This window comes from Theropithecus gelada, chromosome 7a (genome assembly GCF_003255815.1).
Source record: "Theropithecus gelada isolate Dixy chromosome 7a, Tgel_1.0, whole genome shotgun sequence".
NCBI lineage: Eukaryota > Metazoa > Chordata > Mammalia > Primates > Cercopithecidae > Theropithecus > Theropithecus gelada.
The window spans coordinates 53,924,835-53,945,868 of record NC_037674.1 but is presented as its reverse complement, the minus strand read 5'-3'; the positions used below and the strand labels follow the sequence as shown (position 1 = coordinate 53,945,868).

The 21,034-nt window shown below is 55.1% G+C and overlaps 2 protein-coding genes across 3 annotated transcripts in view; one reads left to right on the top strand and one right to left on the bottom strand.

The window, feature by feature from the left end:
- TBC1D2B (TBC1 domain family member 2B) overlaps nucleotides 1-11,830 on the top strand; it is an 80,780-nt gene extending 68,950 nt beyond the window's left edge. Inside the window, exons 11-13 of one of the 2 annotated variants that reach the window (XM_025390317.1) lie at nucleotides 3,303-3,488; nucleotides 5,063-5,184; nucleotides 8,436-11,830. In XM_025390317.1, the coding sequence (XP_025246102.1) occupies nucleotides 3,303-3,488; nucleotides 5,063-5,184; nucleotides 8,436-8,631 (504 nt within the window). In that variant the 3' untranslated portion in view covers nucleotides 8,632-11,830. The remainder of the gene's footprint in view (nucleotides 1-3,302; nucleotides 3,489-5,062; nucleotides 5,185-8,435) is intronic. The other variant, XM_025390318.1, reaches the window with a different exon arrangement.
- Nucleotides 11,831-16,582: 4,752 nt separating this feature from the next.
- LOC112627514 (A disintegrin and metalloproteinase with thrombospondin motifs 7-like) overlaps nucleotides 16,583-21,034 on the bottom strand; it is a 46,292-nt gene continuing 41,840 nt past the window's right edge. Inside the window, 5 exon segments of the mRNA XM_025389824.1 lie at nucleotides 16,583-16,986; nucleotides 16,989-17,444; nucleotides 18,678-18,798; nucleotides 19,712-19,845; nucleotides 20,173-20,342. Of these exon segments, the coding sequence (XP_025245609.1) occupies nucleotides 16,583-16,986; nucleotides 16,989-17,444; nucleotides 18,678-18,798; nucleotides 19,712-19,845; nucleotides 20,173-20,342 (1,285 nt within the window).

Here is a 21,034-nt window from a genome sequence, read left to right as displayed (position 1 = left end):
GGGGAGCTGGCATTTACTGAGCCCTGGCCCCGTGCCAGCAGCTGTACAACTGCACAGAGCCCTGCACACTTGAGCATCAGTCTCCCTATTTGACTTGGGAGAAAACTGGGAGCCGAAGACACTAATAAGCAATTTGCCTGAGGTGCCACTGCTGAAGGGCTGAGCTGGGGTTTGAACTCAGGCCTCTGCAGCTCTGGGCCTAAGCTTGCCCATCTCTGCCCAGTGCCTAGAACGTCACAGGAGGGTGGCAAGAGAGTCAGAGCTCTGGCCTTCCCAGAGGGTGGACTTTCGCCACAGCTGCCCCCTTCAGGTCCCTGTCCCAGTTTCACAGATGTCAGTGGATCCCAGGAGAAGCTCATCTGGTCTCCCTGTGATCACTTCACTTGCTAATTACCCAAGAAATGTATTGTTCTGTTGCATTGGTGTGTAGGAAATGAACAGCAACAGGAAGAGGCAGTAGTCGGTCAGGTGGGATTAGAGGGTCAGTAAAGAAAGTTTTGTGTGTTCATGGGCGCCTGAAAGCTAATAGCTTTCAAAAATTCAAATTTAAAATATCAGGTGACCCAGTGTTTCAGAATAAGAAAAATGAAGCATTGATCTTTCTTAATTCCATTGAAGTGTAGCCAAGCACCTTGGTTAGGAACTTGGGTGGAGGGTCACACGTAGTAGGTCACAACCCAGGCCCTACCTCCTATGAGCTGTGGAGCTTGGACACATCACTTAACAGCTCTGTGCCTCAGTTTCCCCATATGTAAGATGAGAGTAATACCCCTTCACACAGATTATTTGAGGTTGAATTCAGATGATGCATTAAAAAAAGTTGAATGTAATGCTCAGAACATTGTAAAAACTCAATAAAAGTTGGTAGTATTGTTATAGGGGAAGACTTATTTTAAATGGCTGGATTTAAGATAAAATTTGCATCACATTGTCATGTAAACATAAATGTAAATTCTAAGGAGACTTCTCCCTCCCCCCGCCGACTATACAAGTAATAGATGCTCACGAAAGAGAAGTTAGGCAATGTAGAAAGATGTTAAGAGGAAAATGAAAATTACCTGTTATCCTACCAACTGGAGAACCATGGTTAGCATTTTGATGTATTTCCTTTTGCTTTTCTTCCCCTAGTTCATATAGGTATCCAAATTGAGAGCACACTGTATCCTGGCTGGTTCACATTATAGCATGAGCATTTTCCCATGTCATTTTATACTGTGTACCCATCCTATTTGGTGGCCTAATATTCCATCAGGTGGGTGCTAGAACATATTTAATTATCCTCCTGCTTATCGATGGCCATTATGTAAGGTGGCTCTTAAAATGCGGATAGCTTTGTGTGTGCTGTCGACCCTCAGCACTGGGCTTTGCCAATCACTGTCAAACTGCCTCCTGCCAGAATCAAGTGCCTGAGCCCCGTGTCCACTGCTACTGCAGTCCACATGCTTGTCAGCTTTTTTCATTCATTCCATCCTTTGAGTGCATGTTCTGTGCCAGGACCTTGCTAGGTGCTGAGGACACAGAGATGAATGACACAGTCATTCCATGTCCTCCAGAGCTCAGTGGAGGAGGAAGCTTGAACAGAAGCCAGAGCAAGCGTTCCCTGGCAGCCTGCTCCACACCAGCCCTCCGCCAAGCACCCGGGCAGCCTTAAGAGTGAGGCACAGTCTGCCTCCTAGTTCGGAGGTGTGTACAAGGATCTCCTCCAACGTCAGGGCCAGCTGATATGCCCCTCCCTCTTGGACGTCTTCAGCTAGATCCTCCAGGCTGAATGAATCACATCATCATCAACTGGTCTTACAGTGAGCTGTCCGTCTCCCTTGCCACTTTACAGCTCCCTAAAGGCAGCTCCTGACTGGGCATGAAATATGGGAAAGTACGTACAGTTGATCCTTGAATAACGTGGGTTTGAACTGCATGGGTCCACTTACATGTGGATTTTTTCAACCAAACACAGACTGAAAATACAGTATTCACAGGATGTGAAACTCTCTTATATGGAGGGCCAGCTTTTTGTGTATACACCAAGGGATGACTATCGTCGTTTTTTATACTATGGATAGAGAAATTGTTTTAGTAGGTTGGTGCTAGGTTTTTATTTTTATCTTTTTCCCATCAAATCCAATTGATTAGAATTAAAAGCATCAAAGGGTAGTCCGCTGTGTGAGGTTAAGTATTGTTTTGTGAAACATTTATTTCTGTTTTGTACACGTGCACACTGGTTCACGTGGACTGGGTGATGGTTGAAGATGCATGTTTTTTTGTGAGTCATAGACAAAGGCTAGGAAAGCCCCTGGCTGACAGGATAGTGTCTTGACTCCTCAGTGTGATTCAGGGGTGTCTGTGACCAGCTTCTGCCTGGCTGTGCTGCCTCACCTCCCAGCCCTCCTGCCTGGAAGCCTGAACTCTGGCTGTAGGAACGGTTTCTCCTCAGGGCTTGGCCGGGACCTGTCCGTGGTTCCACAGGGCTGTATGAACACATCGTTACCAGGGCCTGGCCATAGTTAGGATGGTCCATGTGTCTGGCCTTCCCTCTCATCTTTTAACTCCTTGAGGTCAGGGTTGAACCTTATTTTTGCTCTGCCCAGCGCTGGCCCCATGCCTGACACAGAGTGGCGGTAACCAGGTATTGCTTGTCTGTCGTGCGATGGGTAGTTTATATAAGCCTCATTTAATCCTCACAGTAGTCCAGTAAGAGAGAGGTAATTAACTATTTTCCACATGAGGCACAGAGCCATTTAGAGCATAATTTGCTAAAAGCCACCCAGCTAGTAAGTGGTAGAGCTGAGATTCAGACTCAGGTCCATGTGATGCTGGAGTCCTTGCCACCCCCACTGCACATAGAGCCCAGCAAATATTTGTTGAATGGACGTGGTGATGCTGCTTTCTCTTTGACTCAAGACTCCCATCTGCTCAGGATTCCAGTTTTTGGCCCTTTATGTCAACGTCTCCTGTAGTTACATGTGGATTGGCAAGGCTGACTGTCCCACCTGCTCCTTGCAGTGGCCTATTTCCCAGGGCATTTTGAGTGCAAGAGTTGGTTTCAGGTCACGGACCCCCCCCACTCCCATGCCCTGTGGAAAGCATGTGTTTAGCAGACACTCGGTGTGTACCTGCAGCACACAAGGTCAGCGCTGCTGGAACATGGTAGTCTGGCTCTGTGATGGGCCCCACGGCGCATTTGGAACAGTCGTGCTGCTGTCACGTGGGCTCCACCCCCAGGCTCTCAGGTTGTGTGTCTGTTTGTCTGCTTACCCGGTGACCTGGCAGGCCCCATACACTTCTCCCCTTTGTTCCCTCTCCAGGTGGACCAGCGGGTGTTCAGAGACCTCATGAGTGAGAAGCTGCCTCGGTTGCATGGCCACTTTGAACAGTACAAAGTTGACTACACTCTCATCACTTTCAACTGGTTTCTGGTGGTGTTTGTTGATAGTGTCGTTAGTGACATCCTCTTTAAAATATGGGACTCTTTCCTTTATGAAGGACCAAAGGTGGGTTAGCTCAGCTCAGCTATTTTCAGATATACATGCTTGACAACCGTCAGCAGCGTTGGTGGCGGTAGAGTGGCTGGCTCACCTGGAACTTGTGAGGATTACCATGGTGCCCATGGGATCTCAGCATGGCCTGACTAGAGCTGGGTCCAGGGTATCAGGAAACCACAGTCATTTGTTCATGTATCAGAAACATTCAACCCACATCAAGCCCTGTGATAGGCGCTGGGAGCTGTGACTTACAGTTGGAGCCTGAGCTTCACCATCTGTCAAATGTCTGGTGGTGTTACCCCATCATATGGAGGAGGAGATGGAGACCCAGAGATCTAATAAGCAGGGGATTAGGGGGACTAACGAGGGGGAGCCAACTGCAGAGCCTTACTGCCCATGAGCCTCTTGCTCTGTTGTATGTTTTTTAAAAATCAGTTTTTGAATAAGGAATATATTTACATATTAAACCCTAATTGTATAAACAGGTGTATGTAATGGAGTAGAGGCCCCCCTAGTCTTCTAGTTACTCTTCTCAATTTATTCTATACCTTAGCTGGGCACAGTGGCATGTACCAATTGTCTCAGCTATTTGGGAGGCTGAGGTAGGAGGATCATTTGAGCCCAGGAGTTAAAGTCTAGCCTGGGCAACATAGCAAGACCCAGAAAACAAACTAAATAAGAGAAAGTACAGGTTGGCACAGGCCCTTAGATATGGGAAAAGCAATTTGTTCCAAAGCTGCTTGAACTCGCAAGACTACCAGGGGTCCATTCCCTTTAACCTCTAATGTACCCCAAACACAAATTTTAAAAAAAAAAAAAAAGGCCAGGTGCAGTGGCTGACACTTGTAATCCCAGAACTTTGGGAGGCCGAGGCAGGCGGATCATGAGGTCAGGAGATGGAGACCATCGTGGCTAACATGGTAAAACCCCGCCTCTACTCAAAATACAAAAATAGCCGGGTGTGGTGGCGGGCGCCTGTAGTCCCAGCTACTCAGGAGGCTGAGGCAGGAGAATCACTTGAACCTGGGAGGCAGAGGTTGCAGTGAGCCTAGATTGCGCCGCTGCATTCCAGCCTGGGCGGCAGAGCGAGACTCCCATCTCAAAAAAAAAAATAAAAAATAAAAATAAAAATAAAATTTTAAAAAATTTCCTTCCCTGTCTTCAAAAGTACACTAGTTGAGATTGAAACAGCCTCTGTAGGTGGGACTTTCTAAGAGTTTCAGAATCAGAAAACTTTGGTTTTGGTTTTATTTTAAAATGATTCCTTATACTTGTTACTTACGCTTTATTGACTAGAAGTGTTCTCTGAATATGAAAGGATTCCACAAAGATCTCCTATAAGGAGATTTTTGGTTTGGGCTGATGTGTTGTTGAAAACCACCAGAGTTTATTTTCCTGTAATAAAGGAGTCTTGGCCTAGCCAGGAAAAATTGCCCCTCAGGTCAGTTGTCTTTCCCCAGGTTGGGGACCATGCAAGCCATGTCCCCCTGTCCCCAGTGGGGCCAGCACCCCCCTGGAGTCCAGCCTTGTGCCTGGACCCACGAGGGTTTTTCCACTAACAGATTTCCCTGTTTATTCCACAGGTTATTTTCCGTTTTGCTCTGGCACTTTTTAAGTACAAGGAAGAGGAGATTTTGAAATTGCAAGATTCCATGTCTATATTTAAGTATCTCCGCTACTTCACTCGCACTATCCTTGATGCTAGGTGAGTCCTGGGGAGTTCTCAGATGTCAAGGAGAGCAGGAAGCCTGGCCCCTGCCTCCTTGAGAGTAGCGTGTCCTTGCTGTCTTCCAACTCGGAGCCGTGCCAGGTGTACGGTGTGGGAGGGGCATTGCTTTCCAGGGAAAGGAAGGAGTAAGGGGTGTGAGCCCCAAGTAGCCTTAGGTAGGAGGAACTGAGATGATTCTGTCCTTTGTCCTACAAACACAGATCCCAACAACCAACAGCAATAGTTTCATTTGTCTAGAAAGCATTTACTGAGTACCTGCTGCGTGGTAGGGCCTGTGCTGCACACTGAGGATGACGGATGGAGAGTAAGGCCTGTCCTAGAAGACCTTGCTGGGGACACCGTTGCGCATCATTTGATCTGTGCTGTGGTAGAGGGAGCCCAGGCCGGAGAAAGGCTGAGTAAGCTGGCCAAGGGGCAGCAAGGAAACAGTATGGGGGCGGGGGTCCTTCAGGAGCGGTGGCGCAGAACTGTGGGGCAAGTGCGTTTGGGGAAGTGTGGAGGCAGCTCAGCCCGGCTGTTGCCAGTGTGGCTGGGCCATAGCAGAGCTGGGCTGTCAGGGTGCTTACAGACTTTGCTCAGGACTTGAGGCTTCATCCTGAGCGCTAGGAAGTATTACAGGGTTAGGCAAGAGACAGACAGGTCAGATTGGGGCAGGACTGGTGACTGTTAGAGGGCTCTAGGGAGAGAGGTGGTGACCTGGGAGAGGTGGTCCCACAGATGGAGAAGGAGGGTAGATTGAAGAGAGGGAGGGAGGAATTTGACTTGGAGGACCCCTGAGTTTCTGGCCTGAGAGGCCAAGTGTTCAGGAATCCTCCCTGGCCACACAATCATTGCCTGTTCTGGGCCACCTTTGTCTGTGTGTCCCCTGGACCACAGCTGTTGGCTGCTCTGACCCTGACAGCTGATTCAGACACTGGGAGCTGAGGTGCTGGCTGAGGCCATGCCAGGCCTCCTGGAGGTCGTTGCTATTTTCAGGGTCTTTTATTGGGAATGGGTTTGTAAGTTTCAGGCTTACTAATAGCACCAACAACAGTGCCCTGATTTCTGCCAAATGAGAAAGGATATTGGAATCATATTTGCTGGAGAAAGTTTGATTCTGAGTCCTGGGGTGAGCCTTGAGAGTTTCTGTTCATCTCGTGTTGGGTCAGGATTCCTGAGAATGATACGGAATGAGTTCACCCATGCCGACAGGTAGGGCTGTGTTGGAAGCGCCGCTGCCCTCAGTTCTGTACTGGGTCCCAGGCGCTGCCAGGAGGAGCAGAGGCGAGTGGGCGTGACTCTGGCGAGTGCCCGCCCCTTCCCTGGCACCACCACTGCTGGACCTTGCATGGTCCTGCAGCGCCTCCTTGCGAGCGGCTCGCAGTACAGTCTCCCCTGCAGCTTGCTTTAGAAAGCCGGGTCGCCAGACCAGCAGGTGCTTTAAGGAGTGCCAGGCCACAGTGACAGGCTCCCCAATGTTATCAAGACTGCAGGGGCCCATAACCCGCGTATGGGCTGCAGCCTCAGTGTTTTAATGAGCTCCCCAGACTAGAGATTGCAAGGAGGCCAGTCCTGCAGCACAGTGAGTGGCCTTCAGAAACACAGGGAGGGAGTTGTGTGGTCAGCTGCATTCAGGAGACGGGGATTAAACAGGATTGAACCAGGCTCTGCAGCAGAACTTCTGGGAGCCTTTCAAGGTGCTGAGCATCATCTCCCAAATTTAGCTGACCACGGGGCGCCTTCTCATCTCCCAGAGGAATCTTCCAGGCCTGAGGCAGAGGTGGGGTCTGGCTTCCCGGGTGCCAGCCTGGGCTCAGAGGCCTCTGTCAGCTCCTGACTGAGGAGCAAAAGAAGAATTACACTTTGGGCTCACGTTCTGCAGCACAGGAGGGGTGGGCGCCTTAGGTTTGGGGTTTGTAGGGGCTGTGGGCTGATAGCTATGGGGGAGAAAGTGTTGGTGAGTGGGGACCCCGTGCCCCGTTCACATGAAGCCTCCTCCCGCCTGGTGAGGCTGGCAGCCTGGTCCGCAGAGCCAGGCAGGAGGTGGAACCTGAGAAATCCACAAGCGGGGACCCCTGTGCTCGGGTCTTCCCTGTTCTCTGGTGCTCCCATGTTCTAGAACACACGCTGAGGAATTCGGAATTTAAATAAAGCTGGCCTTTCTGACCTTGAGCCTCTGGACGAGAGTTAAGCATGTCCAGGCAGCGGGGTTTGGAAACACAGAAGGCTGCGCCCTCGTGTGCGCCATGTGTTGACAGGAACCCAGGCGGCTGACGGCAGCAGGAGCAAATGGCCTGCTCCACTGGGGACGGGCAGGAAGTCCTTCGGGGCATTTCTGTTTCATCACAGCTTTTCCTGGGGCTGGTGAGTCTGTTGGGCCTTCGGTTGACAGGAAAGGAACGAGCCCCTGTTGCTGGATGCAGAGCGTCTGGGGCCTGGCAGAATCCAGAGAGGGGAAGGTGGTGGCCCCGTGTTGGAGGAACTGGCTTATTTTGTGATCCCCAGAGACCAGCGTGGCTGACCCCTTAGTGCTAGAAATCCATAGCCAGGCCTCAGGACAGCTTTTGGTTTTATTTTTATTAAGCCACTGACCAGTGGTTAGGAGCAAGTGATCACAACCTTAACATTTTTATTGTAAATTGGAGCCTTGACTTGGGGATAATGTGAAACCCGCGAGCTGCACGTGTCTCTGTAGACTGCATCTGGACACTTGTCACATTGCCGACTGGCTCTGACCGTCATCGCCAGGACTGCCTGGGCCTGTGTTCATTCCCAGTCAATCAGTCCTGGGACACAGACGTCCCGGACTCATGCCCGGTGCCAGGCCTCATGCCTACCTGAGGATGCAGACACATCCGCACCTGTCATCACCATGCAAGTGCTGGGCACTCTTCTCAGTGCTTATGTGTGGGAACTCGAGTAATCCCACACACTAGGAGGTGGCACTACTGTCATCCCCAGTGTGCAGATGAGAAATCAGAGGCCAGAAAAGGGGGTGACTTCAGTCACACAGCAAGCATGTGGCAGAGCTGGAGTCCAGGCCATCATTCTGAACCTGCCCCTGGCAGGGCCATTGTTCCTTGTCACCTCTCTGTGGAAGGTGGGCCTCGTCCCCTACGTCAGACCCCCAGCCTGGCCAGCGCTCTTCCCACCCTGCCCCAGGCCACCTGCTGTGCCTGTGAGGGCTGTGTGTGAGCACTCACGTTGAGCGCTGCTGATTCTCTTGTCTCTCCCCTGTGTCTTGCCAGGAAGCTGATCAGTATCTCCTTTGGGGACCTGAACCCCTTCCCCCTACGCCAGATCCGGAACCGACGCGCCTACCACTTGGAGAAGGTCCGGCTGGAGCTGACCGAGCTGGAGGCCATCCGTGAGGATTTCTTGCGTGAGCGGGACACCAGCCCTGACAAGGGTGAGCTGGTCAGCGACGAGGAGGAGGATACCTGAGTAGGTCCCGGGACGCTGCTCTTCCTGCCTTCACAACCAAAGTGTGCCCAAAGGATGAAAGCACGCTTAAAAGCCAGAATGTAACGTGTGTGGCCTCTGGGAATCTGCTGGGCAGATGTCCAAAGCCAGACTGCACTTCCTCATTTCCCACTGTGCGGGGGCAGGGGTGGGAGGTCTCATCTGTTTACAGCCATTTCCATGCCATGCTTTTGGTTACACGTATCTCAGTCATGCTTTCTGTCTGATTGGTGGATCCTCAGGCTTACCAGTGGCTATCTGCAAGAGCCTGTTTCCAGCCTCCGTCAGCTTGTCGGTGCTCTGACCCCCTGAAACCTTGCTTTGCTGGGCGTCTCCCCATGTTCTCTCTCTTGTACATAGTGGGCAGTGGTGTGTGGTTTTGAATGGCAGTGCTGTGAAGGATGCCCACTGTGCTTCAGGCACCTGTAGGCCAGGGGGTTGCTGCCGCAGGCATAAGGTCGGTATGCAAAGGGACTGCCTTAGAAAGGCAGGCACATCGCTTGTTCAGAAATGGCCACTGTAGAAAGCCTGTGAACCTCCCACCAGTGGCTTTAAGCTGCCAGCCGTGCCCCATTTCTAGAATAACCTTTGCTCTTCCACACGCAACCCTTCCAACAGTGGCTCCCAGCCTGCATGGGGAGGGCCTGGCTGCCCAGACACCCGCCCTCACTTCTCATGGCCAGCCTGTGTTTGCAGATTACTGGGCTGCTCTGTCCCCAGCTTGCCGCGTGCCTGGCATGGCTCGGTGAGATTCTGTGGAATGCCCTTCTTGACTTGTGGAAATCATTCACCAAGTACGACAGTTCAGGATTCCAGGTCAACGGTGGACCGGCATATTGCAAAGCAGACCCACCCCTGGGCTGACCTTGGTCGAGGGGATGGAGGAATCTTTTCGGTGGCGCTTTGCAGGGCAGTGGTGCAGCTGCAGCGTGAACGCTCTTGGACAGTTGAAAACCTTGGCTTCCTTGGAGATGGCCAATGCTCCTGGTGTCTCCTCCATCTGACTGGGTTGTGCAGGAGGCCGGCTGCCAGTGTCCAGGGCTGGGAAACTTTTTTGCTTGGGGCCCAGGCTTGGGTGAGCTCTCCCGGGTGTGTGCCCACCCCACCACTGCCTGGAAGCATCCTTGTTCTCTGCCAGGACACAGGGTCACTGGTGCCTCTGACACGGCAGTTTCTGGGAACTCACAGGACTGCCTTTCTGAAGGCTGGGAAGAGGCTTTGAGCAAGGAGCTCATTTTTGCTTAATCCCTCTAGAGCATCCCTGATGCGTAGATGTGAGATGATGTTTCCTGGCACAGTGTTATGAAAATACAAGAAAAACGGTCTCAGTGGAATGTTTCATATTACCTGAAAAAAACTGGAAATCATCCTTTGTTGATACGAACACACTGAGACTAAGAATTGAAGCAATGCAGTTTTAAGAAGTACTTTTTTCCTGTTATTTTGTGCTGTCAACTTTCTAGCAGTGCCACGGCGAAGCTGGCGTTTCCGCACGCTAGACTGAGCTCCGGCTTCATGTCTTTAGTGGAGCTGGTTAACGTTTCACTGGGTAGAGGGGCTGGCCTCTATATTTAGCCAAAAGCCTTTGCCTCTTTTCGGGCATCAAAAATGGGTTTTGCCATTGTCTTTGTCTTTGAGAGCAGCAGTTTGAGGTCTGACTCCTTCAGGAAGTTGTCCTGTGAGCTGGGCGTTGCAGTCCGCTCGAATCAAATGTTGGAATCTCCCACCCCCTCAGCCCATCAGAAACGACAGCTGTCAGCCTGGGGGACGGCTGCTGAGGAGGTGCAGCAGGAATGGGGCTGGGCCCGTGGGCCAGCACCAGCTGCCCTCAGGTTTTACTTTCCAAGTTGATGGCCCCTGGAGCATGCCAGCACATACTGCCATGTCCTGGGGCTAAGATGCTGCCTTTAGGGACAGGCTTGTGTTGTCCAGTTTGCCCTGAGAGATGCACCTGACCAGGGTCCCGTCATGGCTGCAACCCACAGTGGTATGTTCGTGTTCCCAGACAGTTGTCAGCAGTTGCCAGGCAGTGTGTGTGTGAGAGCAGGAGAGTTCCTGGAGGAAAGGGACTGGGGACACTTTCTCAGAGGTTCTCCTGCCTGGAATCAAGTGACATGCGTCCAGAAGGCAAGATAGGGCAGCTCCGCCTGGTTCCAGTTTGGGAACAGGATGGAGCCAACTCCTCCTTCCAGGACTGTGGCCTCCACTCTTTCGTGCTAACACTTCCCCCCTTCATGTCACTGAGGAAAGAGCTGCTCTGTCCCCTCCAGTGCCCTGAAGGTCCCTGGCCTCCACTGGCTGCCATGGCAGGGGGCCCTTCTGGCAGGGGCTGCCCCACACTGCTCTTCCTCCTCCGAACCTTCGCCCCAACACCCAGCCCATGGCCCCTGCAAGGGGGACCTTGCCAGCTGAGAAACCCAAAGGCCTGTCCAAATACACGCACCAGGACCAAGGGGATCTCCCTCCCCACACCTGCTGGGAATTGCCAACTTTTAAATGGATGGGGTTTTTTTTAATGGGTTGAACCTCTGTTAATACTTTTGTATGCTTTCACTACAATTTATATTTTTATAGGCTATTTTCTCAAGGTGTTTCTAGATTCCACATATCTATTTTATATAACAAGTTCTTACGTTATGTGTGTGACTCCCTTGTATCTGTGCCAGCCTGAGCCTCCGAGTTGCTCTTCCCTCTGGCCCTGACTCTCACTGACTCGCTGATGTGAGGTGCAGGCCCACTTCTTACCCCAGGTAGCCCCGGGCGCTGCCTGTAGTCATGCTGACAGCTGTACAGTAGCCGCCAAGACTGCTGATGGCTGGAGACGGTTCTGGTTCCAACTACGGTATATTGATACAGGAAGTATCCTAGACAGATGCTCGGTTGGGTTTTCTAACTACAAGTTTGTATTGCACAGATCCCCACCTGCCATCCTATAGTTTTGTCTTCCTGTGTGTTCCGGGGCTTCTGGGCAGCTGGGCCTGCCCGGGGAAGTCCTTGCAGGTGGGAGGCCATACAGAGACCTAGTGTGTGCCACTGAGTGTCCCACCGCTGCTGGGCAACTGGAGGACTGCAGGGGGCACCAGGTGACTCTCCTTTTATATCATAGCAGCTCCTGTGCTGACCTTCAGGTTACATTTTGGAACTGTAATACTAAGGAAGAAATAAACTAATTTGTATGATATTCTGCACTGAAATTCCGTTATAGTCACTAGTGATGAGGCTCACCCCAAGGGCTTGGAGGGTGGACCAGGGCTTATTGGTGTTGGTGGGTGAGGAGGGGCTCTCTGACCTTCCAGCCTGGCGTTTCTGGGTGTCCCTGCCCTTGGCTTACCCTGGGGCGGGTGCGTCAGGATGCCTTTCCCAGCAGGGGCAGCCTTGGGAGGCCCCAAGAACCATGGCCAACCTGCAGGTGTGGGCTGGGGGCACCAAGGTGGGAAGCCAGGAGCTGGAGACTCCCTGTGTCCAGATAACCCCCCACCCAGCCACAAAGAACAGGCACGCCTCCTTCCGCCAGCTGTGCCATGCCCTGCCTGAGTCACAGGCTTGTTTGTCTCCTGCCTGGACTGACAGCTCAGGCCCAGCTGCCACCGGAGACACCCCCGCCATCAGTGGAAAACACCCAAGAATGATGAAGACCAAAGGGGTTCCCATAGGGGTGTTTCAGGGGTGGCTCCCGCAAGGATTCCCAGACAGGGCAAGCCAAGGCCTGGCAGGCTTTTCCCTTCTGGGGACATGGATTCAGCGAGGCTGGGGGTTCCTGAAGTCACGCAGCACAGCAGCGGCTGCAGAGCTGGGACAGGGACTGGCTCAGTGTGTGGGTCAGGAGCAAGTCGACAGGCTCTGCTCCCCACCCCTTGGAAGGGGCTGCCACCAGGGGCCGTTCTGACTAAGGCCTGGGAAGCCATGACTCAGAGCATGGGTCCCCAGGGTCTCTTTGGGCCAGCCGGGCTGCTGTAGACAGACAGGAAGCACTCCTGACGCTCCTCCACCTGCGGGCGGCGCAGCAGGGCTGGGACTCACGCTAGCTTGCCCAGCAACTTGCTTTCCTGCGTGAATTCTGGCAGGCTGCCCGCTTTGTGCAAAGCCGCTGCTGGGGCCTGCTCGGGGCCCTCTCCCTCTTCCACCTGCTCAGGGTAGCCTGGAGCTTGGAGGTGGGCAGTCAGAGCCTAGGATGAGCCTGTGTCACCAGGGCATGTGCCCTTGGGCCAATTACTTCCTCTCAGAGCCTTGGGCCGCGCCTGCCAAGGTGCTGAAAAGCCGCGCCTGCCAAGGTGCTGCCGTGGTGGAGTTTTGGGCAGAGGGGTTGGGGGAAGAGTTTCTGACTTTTAAGATTCTCCAAATCCAGGATGAAGTCACACTGTGCTTTGGAATGGTAGATGCTCATTTATGTAAAATCGTAATAAATGTTACACGAACTGTTAGAATAAAAAAATAGCTTTTTTGATAGGGAGGAGGTCCCCAGCCTGCCACTGGGTAGGGAGAGGGTTAGCACCATTAGGGCGCAGGGGGCGGGAGCTCCGCCACAGCCCGTGGTGGGCACTGAGGTCTGTCGGTCGGTCTGTGCATCCTGGCACAGTCAGCGGTGGGCAACCCACTGATGGCCTCGAGAGGGGGCGCTGTGGCTGGGCGGAGCATGAGCAGCAGCACTGGGTGCAGACGGTGGGCAGCTGGCAGCGGCCCAGTAGGCGCAGTGTCTCGCAAAACCCGAAGGACAGGTGGTCTTGCTCACAGCCTGGAGTGGGGGAGGGGCAGAGGGGCATCAGAATCAGTGGTTTAGGGTACCCAGAACCTGGCTCCCCATGCCAACCACCTTAAGGAGGCTCCAGCAGCTCCCCACTGAGCAAAGGGCCCCAGTTTCTGGAGTGGCTCCTGAACCAGAGTTGCAGGTCTCCAGCTGTTGCTGTTTCTGTCCCACCTGCTCATGGCCAACCCCAGGACTCGAGAACGGGCGCTGCTGGGCTGAGGTTTCTGGAGGAAAGGTCCTGAGACCCCACCCTGATGCCCTCACATGCCCGTGAAAGAGCCTGCCCAGGGCGACTCCCTGCCACCCCATCTCCATCCTTGCTCACCCCTGGTGTTCCCCAACAGATCCTACCACAGAACTGCGGTCCCGGGGCCTCCTGCCAGCCTGCAGCAGCCTCTGCCATCTACTCCCACCACCACCCCCTGCCCCAGTACATCTGTCCTGCCAGGCCTCCGTGACCACCTCCAGCCATGGGGGCTGTACTCAGCCTCGGGTTCTGAGTCATAGGGTCCCATCTCCCAGGCCAACCTCCCACTTCTCAGGTGGGCCACGAAGCCTAGAGTGAGTGGGCCTTACAGGCTGTCAGCGGAAACCAGGGACTGAGCCCAGGCCAGCTCCAGGCTGTGCTCGTCAGGGCTGAGGCTTGGCTGGGCCCTCTTGCCCCATGGTTATCAGAGCTATTTTGGGAGGTGGCTTGTTTCCAGCCTCCTGGCCTTGCTCCTGATTCTGCTGCTGATGCTGCTGCTGACAGACCCAGCTTACTCCAGCAGGAGGAATAGGAGGACAGCAGCCATCCCTGGGCCTGGGACATCCCCCAGGCCCGGCAGAGGGCACGAGGCAGCAGGCAGGCTCCTCTACCCCAGCTCCAGGCAAAGCTCCAGAGCGCAGATCTGCAGGCATGCATCCTGGTTGCCTGGGGTGACTTCAGATAAGTTGCTTCACCTCTTGGGCCTTCGTTCCCTCCTCTGTCAACCCCGCCTCCACAGCAAACGGATGTGGCCTTGCTGTGTCACTGCAGTGACCACACACACACTAGTTTCCCGGCTTTCCACATGTCCCACCAACTGTCCCACAGACCGCAAAACATCCTGGGAATTCCAGGTCTCAAAGTCCAAGATACTTTCCCAGCCGCCCCTCCACTGTTCACTGGTGGCAGAAAACTCACTTAGGACAGCTTCTAGTTCAGCCACCTAACCAGCCCCCGTTGCCCACTCCCTGCAGCTCACTCACACCCGCCCCTGGGAGACCTTGCAAGCCCAGAGCCTCCTGGGCCATCCGTCCTTGGTTCTAGGCCGCCAGGCGCCTCAGTTCCTGTTCTCTGCCCCATCTGGTCCTCATCCCCGGGGATCATAACCACCCTGTTCCCTCTGGCCAGCCCTAACCCTGAAGGTGAGAGAGATGGTGCCAGCACCCAGCTTAGGCGACACACAGGACCACTCTGAGATGCTGGCTAGGTGCATGCTGAGGGCAGGCAGGACAGGGTGGGGGCACTGCCACTGGGCCTTGAGGTTTGAGGCAGGAAGGCCACCCCTGCTAGAGGCAGAGTAACGAGGCATGGCAGGGGCCACTCTGAGCCTGAATGAGGGCTGCCCAGGAGCCAGTGCAGATAGAGAAGGCTGTATTGGACAAGGGGAGAAGGCAGACCGGGGAGATTGCAGGGGGCCCCGAATGCCAGCTTGAGGGCCCTGGCTGAGGACTCTGTCCTAGGGGTAGGGAGCAGACAGCCAATAGCACAGGGGCCGCAGCTCCTCACACCACAGCTTCTGGATTCCTTAGACTGACGGGGGGGGGGAGCCCAGGCCCTCTCCCTGACCTTGCAATTGGGGATGACAGTGGCTTTGGCAGAGGGGAAGAAGCCGCTTTGCCTGAGTATCCCCTCGATGCCCACGCAGTGCTGGGCCCTTCATGCCCAGACTTCATTTATGCAAGGATGGGGCTTGGCAGCCCCTTTATTCAGCACATGAAGGCCCTGAGAGGGAAATGGAGCCCAAGGCCACACAGCTGGCGAGGGGAGCCTAGGTGACACTCCAAGGCCACCCCATTTTCTGCCCTCAGCACTGCTGAGAGCAGCTGGGGCTGCAGGAAGGAAGTATATGAGTGTGTGTGTGTGAGTGTGTGTGTGTGTGTGTGTGAGGCAGCAGCGGTGTTGTGCAGAACCACCTCTAGCTCAGGCCCTTCCACCAGAACCCAGCTGGCCAGGAAACCCCCCACCACTGGGATTAGCAGAACCCTGGAAGGGAGGCCCTTCCTGCCTCAAACCCCATTACCTCATCAGCAGGGCCCTGGTTGCGCGTGCCTGTAAATCCCAGCTACTCAGGAGGCTGAGGCAGGAGAATCACTGGAACCTGGGAGATGGAGGCTGCAGTGAGCTGAGATAGCGCCATTGCACTCCAGCCTGGGTGACAGAGTGAGACTCCATCTCAAATTAAAATAAAATAAAATAAAATAATAAAATAAAATAAAATAAAATAATAAAATAAAAATAAAATAAACAGCTGTATTAGATAACATGGATTTCCTAGCTTTGGAAGGTATCTGCCCAGTTCTCCATTTTCGTTTTGTCATCATAATAGCATTTTAAGGAATGCTCAAATGTCTGTATCTCAGATTCCCGATTCTGAGACCCTGAGGACACTGAGTGTCAACGATGGGAAGACTGAGGGGAAAAGGGAGGACTAAGGGACAAAGGGGGAGACTGAGGTGTGGGGAGACCAAGGAACGGCGGGGGAGACCGAGCGGGGAGAGGAAGACCGAGGGGCATGGGTGGGACTGGAGGGCAGGAGGGAGACCGAGAGGTATGGGGGGAGACTGAGAAGTATGGAAGGAGATGGAGGGGCAGAGGGGAGACTGAGGAGCAGTGGGGAGGACACGGAGGGGTGGAGGGGAGACCGAGGAGCAGTGAGGAGGAGATAGAGCAGGGACTGAGGAGCATGGGGGGAGACTGAGGGAAATATGGGGAGGAAGAGTCAGAGTTAAAGAAATTGCCCTACTTTTCATAAATAGTTCAGGGAAATAAGTCAGCACGGTGAGGCGCCACTGGACGGGTCTCCAGGACACAGCAGAAATGCAGGCACAAGACCTGCCGCAGCTGAGCAAGGACACAATCGAGAGGGAGCTGTGTCTGCTGGAGGGAGAACGACAAGAGCTGGAGCACACTGAGCACGCGCCACGAGCCAGCACCCACCTGCCTCATCCATTTACCCTCCCAGTGCGCCTGGGACATGGGGCGGTTGCCAGCCTCATCTCACAGATGGGGAACTGAGGCTCAGAGAAGCCAACTTCCAAACCCGTGGTGGCCCAGCAGTGAGCTGGAAGCTGAAGCCAGCGTCCCTGTCCACAGACGAAGCCCCTGCTGGCGGGGCTGTGCCTGCCCCACTTCTCACCTCTGCCGCAGGTGACTGTGCACTTGGTCCAGGGCCCATAGTGCCAGGAGAACTCGGGTGGCAGGACCTCGCCATGGCCGCCTGCCTCCCTGTGGATGGTGTACTCGTAGCGCACCCCGGGGTTGCTCTCCTGCAACAGCAGCTGGGTGGGCAGGCAGGAGCCCGTGAGCACGAGGTGTCTTCTCCATCCACCCAGTCCTAAAGGAGCCAACCCCAGCCACCTCTGTGAACTGCAGCTACACCATTGGGCCATTTTAAAGATAGGGAAACCAAGGTAGAGGCCACAGCAGGAGGGCCTGGCTCAGAGCCAGGCTCTGTGACTGACCCAGGGCTCACTCCTCCAGGACGAGACCTGCCATGAGGGGTGCTGAGCCTGGGGACTGCGCCTCCGCTCCCCCACCCTGGGCCTCGGGAGGCAGGCACCTGGATCCAGACAGGCTCGTTGGTGGGACCCGGGGACGTGAGGTTCTTCCAGTTGCCCCTGCGTGCATATGTGAAGGTGGTCCCTGCCATCTGGTAGTCCCCGTTCCACTGGATGGTCCAGCCACCATTGAGGAAGTACTTCTCCGGGTCCTCGCTCCGCAGTGCCAGGAAGTTGGCAGCCTCGGCCACCTCCTGGATGCGGATCTCGCTTGCGCCGGCTGGGATCAGCCCCACGTCCACATACCCTGTCAGCCAAGGGTTGTGCGTAGGTTGTGCCCAGGGTGAGAAGGTTGCTTATCCCCACCCGCTTCCCTCACGTCTCTCCCCGCTTGCTTCCGCCTGCTGATGCCAAAGATTTCGCCATTAGCTTTAAAGTCTGAGCTCCCAAAATTGCTCAGATGTGTCGTGGGTCACCAAAACCCCACAGAGGTGCCACAAATCCTGACCCCGTGGCCATGCCCCGTCACCCCTCTCTTGAGGACCTAAACTGGTCTCATCATAAGGCTGGATCCATCCCCTACACTAATTCTCTTCCTAAAAAAAAAGTGCCCAGGCCTTTCTCCTGGGACACCCTCCTCATCCCCACACAGCCTGCTTTTATTCATTCACTTCCGTCACACCCATCACGTGCCAGGCACTACTCTCAGCACTTGTGTAAGCTCATGGGTAACGGCCCTATAGCCTAGGTACTATTGTTATCCCCATTTTACAGATGAGCAGAGAGGCAGACAGGGATAGTAACGTGCATGAGCGTCCTGCTGGGATATGAGCAGCCTCCAGGGCCAGTGCTTTATCCACCACATTGCACTGGGATGAAATCTAAGCTTCTCAGCCTGGCATTCAAGGCCCCATAGCTGGTCCTGCCTTCTCTTCTTGCCTCCAGGCTCTGGCACAAGCTCTTCCTCCATTTGGAAGGCCCCTTCCATCACTTCTGAGTTTTATGATTCAGTTCAACTTCCACCTCCTACAGGAAACCTTCCCTGACTTCCCCAGGCCAGGACCTTCTTCCTCGGTGCTCCCATAGCCCTCTGGGCCTCCCTTCACTGCACTGGTCACACCAGAAGCTTCTGCCCCCTGCAGGACTGAGTGCTTCGCCTGCATGTCCCCATCACCTAGCACACAGTCAGTATCTGAGCAACGTGTGCAAAACAGACTGGAGGTGAGGGCACAGAGCTGGGGGTCTCAGAAGCTTCAGGAGGAGACTGCCATTCTTTGAAAGGCCCAGGGGCCACACACAAGCCAGGCTGGCCCTGCCTGGGGTCTCTGGGACAGGAGGACTCCCCATGGGGACAGGTCTCTGCACATGGGTCAGGGGTCCCCTGACTCCTGCAAGAATTCCACCCCAGCAAGGCTTCCCTGCTTAGCCATCTCCAGGCTGGGTGGGGACCACGAGGCCAAGGACAGGGGCCCAGGGGAGATGGGGAAGGGGCCACCAGGTAAAGAGCACACCCCTCCCCCACAGCAGTCCCACCCCATACCCAGGCCCTCGGCCTCCTCGAAGGTCCCGCTCACGGTGTGGCAGGTGGAGCCGTTGCCGTGGCATACACCACAGCGATCCTCCATAGCACCGGAGTCAATCTCAAAGTCACAGCCCACGTTCTGCAACACACAAGCAGGGGAGGCTCCTGGTGCTGGCGGCCAGCCCTCTGTGGTCCCAGCCCCGGGGGCCAGCCAGGCTCAGGAGGAGAAAGCTGGGAGTGGGGGTCAGGAGGCCTCTCTCTGGCCCTGCCCCACCCCAGCTGTGCCTCTGACCCAGGTGAACTTCTCTACCTCCCTGAGCCTCAGTTTCCTCAGATGTGAGATGGGGAGACCCACCCCTTGCTTAAAGGCATGTCGTGAGCATCACATGAGACAAGAGAAGGAAAGAGTTCTGCAAAGGCCACGGGCAGGCAGGGGATCTGACGCGCCACAGGCTCCTGACCAGCGCATGCAGGGAATTTCAGCGTCAAAGGCACTGGGGGTTGGCACCTCCCTGCTGGTCCTCCTCGGAGCCCAGGCCTTGATACCCCAGAGGCTTAGAGGGCAAGAAGCAGGGACAAGTAGGTGGCTGGGGACATAGGCAAAGAGGAGAGGCCATCGTTATTATTAAAAATAAGAATAGAAATTGTTACCAAATACTGAGCACTATTCTTCGGGGCTCAGAGCCCTTCATGTCACCTGTGCCACCTCATTTAACCCCTTCTGTCAGGGAGCAAACCACTGCCTGGGGTCAGCCAGCCAGCAAGAGGTCAAGCCACTGCCTGGGCTTTGGTTTCCTGGCTGGGGCGGTGCTGGTGCAGGCATCCAAGGAGATGCAGGGGGCGAGGCCTGACTGGGAGGGGTCCCCAGTGCCAGGAGGCATAGTAGGGGCTTTGCCTTAGAGGTCATACAGGGTAGGGGCTGGGAAGCCCAAAGGTAGAGCATGAGGAGGGTGGCCTGAGGAGGACCAGGAGGGACCCAGGAGAGAGCCTGGGGTCTGCCAGTGGGGCTGGGGGCAGCCGGTGCTGGGAGAGCCTCTTCTAACCAGGCACACCTTGCAGATGCCGTTGATGCAGAGGTCCCTGCTGGCCCGGACCTGGTAGCAGGGGGTGCCATCGACCACGGCGTCCTGCAGCTTCTCGGCAAAGTACTCATTCGAGGGCCGGCAGTGCAGCTCACAGGGGTTCACTGGGGGCCCAAGTAGAAGAGCCATCAGCAACAGCTGGGGCAGGAGTGTGGAGGCCACCAAGAAGACCCCTCTGTGACACACATCCATAGCAGGCTAGAGGCTCCCAAGTAGCACCAACATGCTGGAGGCTCTGGTTGGGCTGGTAGCTATCTGCAAGGCTGCAGACTGGAGAGCTAGTGATAGGTGAGCAGCAGCCCCAGGGGACATTGGGAGCGGCCCAGGCTTGGGGTGGAGACTGGGCCTCCTGCTTGCATCACAGGGTAACCTTGGACACACACACCCCCAGCCCTCTGAGCCTCAGTGTCTCCACGGGAGGCAGCACTCACCGTCATTGACCACGGGCACCCATGTGTGCAGCTGGCCCTTGTAGAGCATAGCGTCAAAGTGGCTGCACTGGATGTGGCGGAAGGAGGGGCGGCCAGCGGGGCAGGCCTGTAGGTTGCAGAGGCGGAAGCACTTCCGCTCACCCACACAGTATTTGCCTTTGTATTTGGGCCTGTGGGGAGGACCAGGGTGCGCCCTAGTGAGGGACTGGTGAATACTACTGCATGGCCACAGCCCAGAGCGAGAGGCTTCCTCCTGCACCCACACCCCGTGATCCTTGCCGCCCAGCTTTGTGCACGCTGCTCTCCTCCCTTGGGCTGCCCACCCTGTGGCCCAGACACACCCTCCCTGTTTGTAAGGACCTGTGGGGAGGTGGCAGCAGGAAGCCTGAGCTCTGACCCCAACCTGCTGTGTGACCGTGGGCAAATCTTCAGCCACCCTCTGGGCCTCAGTTTCCTCCAGTATAAAGTGAGGTTGGGGCTGCCTCTGCAGAGGGCTGTTGAGAAGCTGGGACAAGCTGTAGGCATGACTGGCACTGGCTGGAGGGACTGCTCCAAGTCTCTGACCCATGACACCAGCATCCTAACGAGCCCTTGAGTCCTCAGCCTCCCTCCTGGTGGCAGTACCCCAGCCCGGGCCTAAAGGAAGTGCCCAGGGCCCCAGCCAGCTGAGAGGTCTGACCGAGCACAGCTCCTGAAACCCTCTGCATCTAGGCCAGGGTCGCTGGCCCCCACCCAGCTCAGACCTGGAGGCCAGGAGGCAGGAGGGCCACAGGCCAATCTTGGGTAAGCACAGGGCCCTGGGTGGGGCTGACTGTGAACCCCATGCCTGCCCCAGGTGGCCTCCGGAAGTGAAGATTAGCCG